An 11,087-nucleotide genomic window follows, 5' to 3' on the forward strand; every position below is an offset into this window, starting at 1 on the left:
CTTCCAAAGACCTGAAAGATAGAAAACAGTTAGATAAGAGGTCGGGAACCAACAAACCCTCTCCGAAAGCTAAATCAATATGGAGTATACAGAACTTAGAGAGAATGTAATTAATAATATTCAGGCATTTAGAAATGTGTATCTGCCTTATGGATCTCTATGCTATTTATAGACATTTAAGTTTGTGCTTGGTTACACGTGTCATCGGAAGCTATATTTCCGTAATAAATGACTTTAACGTGTAACTTGAAGTCCGAGGTCTTTTCCATTTGGCTATTTTCAAAAAAGCCCTTCGTACTTAGATAGAATGACCGGATATATGAAATGATATGGTCTGGGCTTATTTCCTTAAATCCATTTCATATTTCATTCCATATCACCAACTTATGAAAATTAATTTTGCCTTCTTTTTAATTTTTATTCTAAAAATCATTATATAAGGTAGATTAGTTCTATTCGTTTATAAATCAAATGGATATCATATAGCTACAACAATTATAAAGTAATGTTTTTATCATTTATAGCTCTTAGTGAAAAAGTGATCCCACATATGTAAAAAGTGATGAACATTATCCCAGTGATGAACATTAGAAGTCTATAAAAAGAGTTCTTCGTTACATCCATGGCACAGTCGATCATGGTCTGATATTTTTTCGTCGTCTCATTTAGGCTATTTGCTACTATCCTGACAATGATTAAGGTGGATGCCCAGATGACTGTAGATCCATTCAAGCTTATTGTGTTTTTCTTGATCCCAATCTTATCTCTTGGCAATTACGTAAGTTGTACACTATTTTTCGCTCCTCCATAGAAAACGAGTAAGCTCCTCAAGAAATACATATATAATAGTTTTATTTTCTTCGATATATTCTCTGCTTCAATCTATTCACTGTCTTATCAGCCTTTACCCAAAAACAAGTAAGCTCCATACACACAGGTTTAATGATTTTCTTGGCGATCAGTGAGTGCTCAAACCTTCTCTCCATCCATGGAAAACTGTATAACTGGTTTAAATCTTTTTATATAAAAACACCAAATTTTTTTTTATCAATTTAGCACTTATAAATCACGAGAGACCACCACAAATACTCCTATCAATGAATCATAGATCTGTCACGGTCACGTCCACCTAGATTTATCCCTATCTATAGTAGATGGAATCATCATTCTTGAATACCACACGATGCAAATTCTGAATTTAAACAAAGAAAATTAAATCTTTATACACTAGTAATTAATAAAAAGTTATTTTCAGATATTTCCTTAAAATAAATGTTCAGTTTGAGGATAATTTAAATAAAACTTTTTGGTTAAAAAAATTCCAAATGTAATGCTCCTTTTAGTTTTCCATAGTTAAATAAAACCGGTGAATAGTACACCAGTTTCATTTTACTAAAAACCCGATATAGTAAATACCGGATTCATTGTTTTTGAGATCCTGTAGCATTTTAAATGCTGCAACCAATCTAACACCGGTGAAAGAATCATCGGTGCCGAACTCAATTAAAAATATTATCTGTAATTTTATTAGATATTTAATTAGTAATAGTTCTATTTAATGGAACCAAACCTCTTTTTCACTTTATTCGTTGATTTTGAAGTTTTCTTTTCTAAAAAAATTGTCCAGTGACTAATTAATTGAGACAAATATCGAATCAAATTTTATCCTAATGTTTTTAAAGAAATGCTGATTTAATTTTAATATAAAATGGTGTACATTTAATTTTAATATTTTCAAGCGATATTAATTTTAGAACTACGTTATCGAAAATTTGAAAAAGTTGTTTTGACTGTTATCTAACTGTCACATCGGACCATCCGAACAAATTTATCGATAAACACCAACAGTTTCATATATTTTTTTGTACGTTATTTGTAACTATACAGTTACAGCGTAAACATTTTGACACTTTGACAAAAGCATTTGTATCTACCTTATATGCGTGACAGAGGTAGGTGTTATAATTTAATAGGGTTTTTTTTTCTTTGTAACAGTGTGAGTAACACATTAAATATCTTATCGATATAATTGATGTTTTGAAAGTCCAATTTGACAGTCAAATAACTATTAAACCAATTTTTTCAATTTTTCAATAATGTATGACTAAAATTGATCTTATTTAAAAATGTTAGGATTAAATTTTGATAATTTTGTACCTTAAAACTAAATTTACATTTTACATTCCTAATATATTTAAGTATCCCTTTCATCTCTTCTTACAATGAAAAATATATTGTGATCTCTTTTTAATGAAATAGTCAAAAATAATAATAATAATTGACATATTTATGTATGGTCCTATTTGGTAGGAGATTTTGGGGTAAAATTAGAGGTTTGAACCATTTGAGTTTTTGACTAGTCAAACCTTTAATAACGGTGTTTTGGTGAAAAGAATTATGAGTATTTTTAGAGGGAGAAAGCATTATGAGTATTTTAACCCCAAATAAATGTTTTATCATTTTACACACAAAAAATTACACAATCAGCTAACAACTATTTGGCAAACGTGACCTATATATAAAAAATATGCAATGCAAGTTCGTATTTGCTTATATATAAAAATAGACATTTTTTCATATGATTATTTTTAAGTGGTTTGCTGTTGCTGTTGCAACAACTCTAAAAAGAATGAAACCGGTGTTTGGTAGCTCGGATTTCCAACAAAAATGATATATTATTCATCGGTTTGATTTAACTCTATTAGATTAGAAAAGGCATTACAGTAAAACCAAACATTTTTTTTTTAAATTATTTTAAAAAGAGACATTTTTTTTGAAGGAATTATCCTATATTTTCATGGTCGCCAAAATTGGTCCTTAAAACTTATACTTTGAATAGACTTAAATCTCATGAAATGAAATTGGTGAAATCTAGAGACCATAAATCAAAATTTTACTGAAAATAAAAATGCTAAACGACCTCTTACTAAAACATAGTTAGTTGGCATAACTTAATGTTGGATATGGCTCATAATATCTAAGGGGCTTATCTAGGGGTATTTGAGTAATTTTATATACACTGTAAATACATGTAATCTGTATCTCTTTTACACAATCAATAAGAAATAAACCGCTTATCGCTTCCGGAGACGTAGGCAATTAAAAACTGCCGAACTTCGTTAACAAATCCTTGGTGTTCAATCTTTGCTTGATTATTCTGTTTTATTTAGCTTCGTTTTTCAACACTTAATTTGAAAATTAGTAATAAAAATCGTATGAAATCAATATTTTGACTTGCTCTTAAGAAATAGCAATTCAATTTTCCCATTGTTGTTGAAGTTGTTAATTTTTCCTTTGTCAGCAAGCCAAATAAACTAGAGAGCTTATATAGACTTGGATTCCACGCATAAGTGAGGCTTAATTAACAAACTACATTCTAAAAGTTACTCAATAGATAATGCAATATTGTTTTACAAATATATAATCAATTTTACAATTCTATATCTAGTGAATATGTTTTTTTTTTCCCAAGAATAACTAGTTGTGTATTTGGAAAAATTATACTTTTACCTTCATCATTTTGTTAGATATAATTGGGGTAAATTACACCCATGGCCACTGAACTTTATCCATTTTTACATTATGACCACTCAACTTCATTTCTTCCCGGTATGACTACTGAACTTTACACTTTTTAACACTGGTGGCCACTCAATTTTAACTAACTTCTAAAAATGACCGTTAACGATCGTTAACGATCTCAAAATGAAAATATTCAATAATTAAAGTTGTTCAGAATGATATTTACCATGAAATCACATTTTTTATTTTCGAAAATCACATTTTTTTGGAGCTTTCTCCCTCTAAAAATTCATTTTCTCTCTCCTAACCAAATAACACCTAAATGACCTCAAAATAAAAATTTTCAAGAATTAAAGTTTCTTAGAATATCATTAACGCTTGGATTTTTTTATTTTTAGCCGTCAATGATCGTTTTGAGGTGTTAAGTGGCCACTGGTATTAAAAAGTGTAAAGTTCAGTGGCCATACCATTTTTTTGGATGTGGACCTCCATCCAGATAATCAGTCTTACTCTTACTCTTCATAACCTTTTGCACCTCTTTCTGAACAAGTTTAGCAAAACCAGCAGGCAATTGAGCTGCACCAGTACTATAGGACTCCTCAGCAAAGTCATCCATAGATATACCAAAGTTAGCAGATACGTGATTCACCTTAGATTTGATATTTTGGATTTTTTCTTAAAATCCCAAAACCATTCAAGATATCCATGGAGCTTAAAACATGTTTCCTTCTCGTGACCAAGCTTGTCATAATCGGTGCAAAACCTATCTGACATGTTTCTAGAATCTCGTTTCTTTCCTCTATCAGTAGATGAATCAGTACCAGGCTTAAAACCAGATGCAACAGCTGCAATTTCAATGTTAGAGATATCAATATGAATATCTCGTTGCTTCTCAACAGTTTGAACCATAGAATAGGCCTTGTGTATTGTAGGAAGTGGATCCAATAACAACAATTGATGACGAACATTAGTAAAGTCATCCTTAAGTCCCATAAGGAACTGAATTAGCTGATTTGCATTACGAGAATCACATACCTTTTTCGTAGCAGAACAAGTGCATAATCTAGATGCTTCATAGCTACAGATAACATTTGGACATAAAAAAAACTAATTCATCCCACAGTCTTTTAAGTTTGGTGAAATAAATGGTATGTCCACTGAACTTCAATTCTTAATGGTATGTCCACTGAACTTTACACTTTTTAACATCGGTGACCACTCAATTTTAACTAACTCTTCAAAATAACTGTTAACGACCTCAAAGTGAAAATATTAAAAAATTAAAGTTGTTCAGAACGACACTTACCACGAAACCACATTTTTTTATTTCCCAAAATCACATTTTTTGGAGCTTTCTCTCTCTAAAAATGCACTTGTTCTCTCCTAACCAAACAACACCTAAATGACCCTCAAAACGAAAATTTTCAAGAATTAAAGTTCCTTAGAATAGCATTAACTCTTCGAATTTTTTTATTTTTAGACCGTCAACAGTCGTTTTGAGGTGTTGAGTGGCCACCGGTGTTAAAAAGTGTAAAGTTCGATGGCCATACTGTTAAGAATTGAAATTTAGTGGCCGTGGGTGTAATTTATCCTATTATCTTTTGCAACTCCTTCGCTCTAATTGAGCTTAATTATCATTAATCCTCCATTAATTGTTATTAACCACACATTAATGCATTGATTGTCGTTAACCATGCATTAATCATACATTAATTGTTACTCCATCCATTTCATAATAATTGTCGTTTTGAGGAAAAAATTTTGTTTCAAATTATTTGACGTTTTACACTTTTCAAAGAGCATTAAATGTGTTTTTTCTAACTTTGTCCTCATATAATAAGAGGAAAGAAATTTGCAGAGAAATTTAAACATTAATTGCAAGAGGGTAATAAGGTAATATTTAACTACTTTTTAGGCTAATTAATATGTTTCTTAATATTTGTGTAGAAACCTAAAAGACAATTCAAATGAAACAGATGGAGTATTAACCATGCATTAATCATACATTAATTGTCATTAACCATGCATTAATTATACATTAATTGTCATTAATCATATATTAATTGTCATTAATTCTTCTTGTAGAATGAATAACAATTTGTTATTATTCCTTTTAAAAGGAGAAATAAATCTGAATGTTACTCCCTCCATTTCAAAATAATTGTCACATTTGACCAAAGCACACCTATTAAGGAAATGATTGATTTGCATTAAATTTAGGGTAATTAATTTATTAGTCCCATATATTTTGACAAAACACACTGTTTAGTCCCTGTATTTTCAAAAACACATGGTAAGGTCCCTAACCTTTTTCTCAGTGAACTGTTTAGTCCTTCCGTCTGTTTGTTACATTTTTTACCGTTTATGACTTCGAAAATGACTAAATTACCCTTTACTATTTACTTCAAACTTCAGAAGAGTAATCCAATTTAGAAGAAGAAGCTATTTGCATGGAGAACAATAAAAAGAACAGACTCAACGCTTACGAATTTGAACGATTAAGAAGAAAATTAAGAACAAGAACACTCAAAGTTGATTTCAGATGCATTAGAGTTTAAAGGAAAGCAAAATAAAGGAAAAGAAGAACACAAATCCAAATTGACTAACAGAATCTTCATGAGAGTCTAACGGCAGGGACTAAACAGTTCACCAAGAAAAACATTAGGGACTAAACAGTTCACCGAAAAAAACGTTAGGGATTTTAGTGTGTGTTTTTGAAAATACAGAGAATAAACAGTGTGTTTTGTCAAAATATAGGGACTAATAAATTAATTACCCTTAAATTTATGCAACATGGACTAGAATACCCTCTATCTCTCTTCATTAATAATTATCATTTTTTGTGTTTCTCATTAAATTGAACCTCTCTTCATACATTGAAAACTTAAAATAGCAAAAAGTGTAATTAATATTAAGCTCATTAATAGGGGTAAAATAGGAAAAAGTTGCATTGAAAACTAAACCTGACAAATAATATGAAATGGAAAAATTTGATCAAAAGTGACAATTATTTTAAAATGAAAGGAGTATCATCTATATTTTTACGTCCAACATCTATTTACCAAATAAGATCCTTATATTTTGGGTATTTATAAAGTCGGTATTTTTTAAAAGATAAAATCTATTTTTAATCGTTCAAATTTTGCTTCATTTAAAAATAAATAGTAAAATAATCATGACAATAGTTTTTATCGAATCACTAAATTTTTTCAGTGATTTATCATATTTTAAAAAATAGTAGTTAATTTCCTTTTCTGCACTTACCATAAATAGAAATTTTCATCCGGCAGCCGACCTCCTCAAATTAATTAATTAAGCAAACGTTCGAAACCTTCCTTTAGAAAAATACAAAAATTGCATGTATTTCTTTCTTAGAGCAAGTCTTACCAAACGACGTAGTAAAGAAACGCCTAGTCAGCAATTTATTTTGTGGGTCCACAAACTTGTGACGTCAGCAAAAACGTTTTCACTTCAACTCTATAAATACGCAACTCATCTCTCCGTTCTGAAAGCTCACATTTCTCTCTCTCTCTCTCTCTCATAATAATCCATCTCCACGATAAGAAGGCTTAGCTCTCAGCTTCCGCTAATTTGTTAGCTAGCCGCCAAATTCATCGTCTTCCTCCTTAATTATAATTCCATCTCTCTTTCCGGTCAAGTCTTCCGCTGCAATTAATGGCTCAACGGATGGAATTAATTTCTCTATGTGCTCTGTTTTCTCTTCATATGTTCATATCAGGTAATTGTTGCAAATGCTTATCCATGAATGAAATTGATCAATTAGGTTTAGCTCCGATTTAAATTGACATTTTCCTAATTCCTAATTTCTTATGGTGATTTCAGGCGTAGTTTCAACATCTTTCACAATGACGAATAAGTGCGAATACACTGTATGGCCAGGCCTCCTTTCAAACGCCGATTCGCCGCCGCTCTCCACCACCGGATTCGCTCTTCAGAAAGGCGAGACTAAGACAATCACCGCACCTACCTCATGGGGCGGTCGGATGTGGGGCCGGACTCACTGCTCTCAAGATTCCACAGGAAAATTCACCTGCCTAACCGGCGATTGCGGCTCCGGGAAATTAGAATGTTCGGGAAGCGGCGCTGCTCCTCCTGCTACACTTGCGGAATTTAAGCTTGACGGTTACGGTGGAATGGATTACTTTGATGTGAGTCTAGTAGATGGCTATAATCTCCCTGTTCTGGTAGTGCCTCAGGGCGGATCTGGAAACAATTGTTCAAGCACTGGATGCGTGGTGGATTTAAATGGATTGTGTCCGTCGGAACTCAAAGTTTCAAGCACCGACGGAGGTGGAGTAGCTTGCAAGAGTGCCTGTGAAGCTTTCCGGCAACCGGAGTATTGCTGCAACGGCGCGTTTGCAACACCGGATACTTGCAAGCCGTCTTCGTACTCTGAAATCTTCAAGAAAGCCTGCCCAAGCGCCTATAGCTACGCTTATGATGATAAGACCAGCACCTTCACATGTAACTCGGCGGACTACCTGCTCACTTTCTGCCCTACTCCGAATACCAGGTAATTTTACGATAATCCAAGCCATTTCTCGCTTATGGAACGTTGTAGGGGTAATATTGTCAATTAGAAAAATTAACAAAATGCTCGTAGATATTTTGGTAAAGCGATAATTTCTAACCGTTGCTGCCAAACAGAGAATATCAAAATATCTGAGATAATTTGTGTCAGTGTTGATAATTACGAAACGGAGTGGTCTCTGCTCTGGTGGCGCGATTAATGATCATTAATGTCATTTCAGATCTAAGCCGACACGCTTCTAATAGTGTAACGTCACCGTTTTGAAATATCTTATCAAAACAGTAAATGCGGCGCACATGTTTAGCTCGTGGCTAACGTGTATGTCTCTGTGTACACTTTACAACCATTGCACCATACAAAAATCACACCGTCCAGCAAGGGTTAGTTTAGTCTTTTTGCGACAATAAAATACACGTCTTAGGCTTTATTGGGAATTGGGGGCTGTATCTGAGACAAAGGCATGTTCCCTTTACGAATCCCTGGCTGGGTTGCACACCCTCCAAGCCGCCTAGTTTCTAGTTCTAACGGCCATTTTTATTGCCCTTGTTTTGCGATCCAATCCAAAAGAATTAAAAATAAGGACAACATTTAATTTTAATTGTGAAATGGTCTCTATATTTTATTTGGTGTAGAATTATTTGTACAGATAAGATATAAATTAAATTCTAAGATACTAGGGAAGAAAAATTTACAATTCGATTAAACATTTTTGTTCGTTTGTTAGAACTCGATATAGTTTAAGTGATTTAACCACTTAATCACTTAAATCAACTTTAATCGCTAACATTATAACATTCTTTTAGATTTATAGGTAAATCTTTATTTCATAATAATCATAAGATTAAGGTTAATTTTATATTTTTTTTATCTATTTTTAGGTATCAATTTAGTTTGTCATTTTATTAACATGTTTTATTTCATTACAGTATTATATATGGAGTATAAATCTGTTTTTCCCTCATAATTATTTTTCCCCCATAACAAGGCTTTTGAACTTTTGAGTTTACGTGAATCTGTACTAAACGGTGTGTTTTGTTGGTGAATTTATAATTTTGCAGCCAGAAAGCATCTCAGGGACAGAACCCTGACACAACTACAAACGGGAACGGCAACGACAACGGCAACAATGGTGCTACAACCAACACTATGGTGTACGAAGGTGCATTGGATCAAAGTGGAGACTCATCCAGCTCCACATCTAGCCACGTGTTGAGATCACATGCAATTGCGGGTATAGTCAGCATCATTTCGGCCGTTTGGCTGTTTAGGCAGTTCTAACTTCCCTAATAAAAATAAAACTTGTGGGGTTGGGTGGAGGATAGATAGATAGATAGATAGGCCCATTAACCTACCAGAAAATGCCGTTTCAACTTTCTTTCTGGCCCAGAGCCAGAAAAGGATGATAGTATGTTTTGTTTCTATGCTCTTTTTTCATTAATGGGACCCAACCCATGTGACCCCACTTGGGTTGGGACCGGGTGATTAGACACCGAGTCATGATAGGAAAAGCTCACCTGCCAAAACTCAAGAGCCAATTGATCTTGAGGAGTAGTGGGTGGGATAGTGGTGCAAATTGTGCACAAAACAAAACAGAATTTAAATTTTCTTGGTGATTAGATTATAATTAGATAGTACTAATTCTTTTTAATTAGGATTTAGTGAAATTGGGGAGGGAGGGATTCATTTGTTGGTTAGAAAGTATTATATGTAACCACTACCACATTTGGTGCCAATAAATTGATATTCTTCTTACTTAAATTCCAATTTTTTGTCTGTTGTGTTTGGTATTTGCTGTCATACCGTCACTTGATATTATAGTAGTATATCAAAAGGAATCTGCCAGCATACCAAATCGTAGTGTTTAAGGCGTGGATAATGGTGTTAATGACAATCTGCGTGGATAATCATGCTGCTAATGACAATATATCAAATAAGTAAATATGTTATCTTGTTATATCTTTTTGCCCATACCAAGAGTAGTTGTTGATTTTACATGTATAAGAAATTAGACACGTGTACTCCTTAAAAGTCCACAATCACCACCAAGTATTGAAGCATAAATAATGATTAACCCGTGAATGGATCTACTATCCATCAAATTAGGCAATGATTAATAGTTATATGAAGCACATTTCACGCGTCTCACACCTGTAACTTGGATTAAAAAAAATCATATTTATAATTTGTTTAAACTAATTTTAAGATGGGAACCTCTTATGAATGTTAGCAGCTGTAACACACGCACATTTAATGAAAAGGACCTCATATTATGTTAGCCACATATATGTCACCTAATTATGAATATTAATATTAGAATAAAGTTTAATATGCTTAAAATATTTGTTAATCAGTACTGTTGAAACTCGAACTCAGAAAACAGAAACAGACCGAACAAAAATAAATGGGCAGAGTCGCGGACAATGTCGCTTTCTTTAAGACGTTCGCGGAACTGCCGGAAATTAGTAAACAGTATGAACTCCGGTCGCCTCCAGTATAAAACAGCCTTCTGTAAAATACGATTTTGTATTGCACCGTACAAAATCGTTTCTGTCTACACTCTCTATTTGCTCAGTTTCGAAATACAGAATGAAAATTAATTGTATGTTAATGGCAGTCTCACACCACCTATTTATACAGAAAAATAGAGCTGTTGAAGCTCTGATTTTACAGGAGAGAAAGTGGGAGAGAAAACAGGTGAAGGTGGTGAGACTGAGTTTTGAGAAAGCCACGTCGACGTTAAGAGAATAACGTTCAGAAAGACTAATTCAGAGTAGTAATTAATTAAATAAAAAATTAAATCGAATAAAAACCACACCACACCACACCAATCCGGCCCGGTTCGGTCGGACGGACGGCGCGCATGTGTGGTGGTCAACCAAGGTGATAGGTCCTCACCCTTTCACAAAAGGGGTGCCCCTTGGGGCACACCCCAAGCATGTGAGGACCTTCTTTATAAACATCTCCACCAAGTGCTTTGAAAGCAATGTGAGATGTTTTTCACTTGAAAAAAGTT

General features: G+C 33.3%; 1 protein-coding gene across 1 annotated transcript; it reads left to right on the top strand.

Moving 5' to 3' along the window:
• The first annotated feature begins 7,044 nt into the window (after window positions 1-7,044).
• Window positions 7,045-9,826, top strand: LOC136235485 (thaumatin-like protein 1b). The gene is made up of 3 exons (XM_066025183.1): window positions 7,045-7,261; window positions 7,366-8,056; window positions 9,133-9,826. Exons 1-3 carry the CDS (start codon window positions 7,198-7,200, stop codon window positions 9,350-9,352), a joined length of 975 nt encoding a protein of 324 aa, XP_065881255.1. The 5' UTR covers window positions 7,045-7,197; the 3' UTR covers window positions 9,353-9,826.
• Window positions 9,827-11,087: the final 1,261 nt, after the last annotated feature.

The sequence above is a fragment of the Euphorbia lathyris genome, chromosome 7 (genome assembly GCF_963576675.1).
Source record: "Euphorbia lathyris chromosome 7, ddEupLath1.1, whole genome shotgun sequence".
NCBI lineage: Eukaryota > Viridiplantae > Streptophyta > Magnoliopsida > Malpighiales > Euphorbiaceae > Euphorbia > Euphorbia lathyris.

Bases quoted from the DNA above. Each gene is read 5' to 3' on its own strand.
- LOC136235485 (XM_066025183.1), top strand. From the start codon at position 7,198: ATGGCTCAACGGATGGAATTAATTTCTCTATGTGCTCTGTTTTCTCTT. The intron at 7,262-7,365 runs GTAATTGTTGCA...TGGTGATTTCAG, and splicing joins TCTTCATATGTTCATATCAG to GCGTAGTTTCAACATCTTTC. The intron at 8,057-9,132 runs GTAATTTTACGA...ATAATTTTGCAG, and splicing joins TGCCCTACTCCGAATACCAG to CCAGAAAGCATCTCAGGGAC.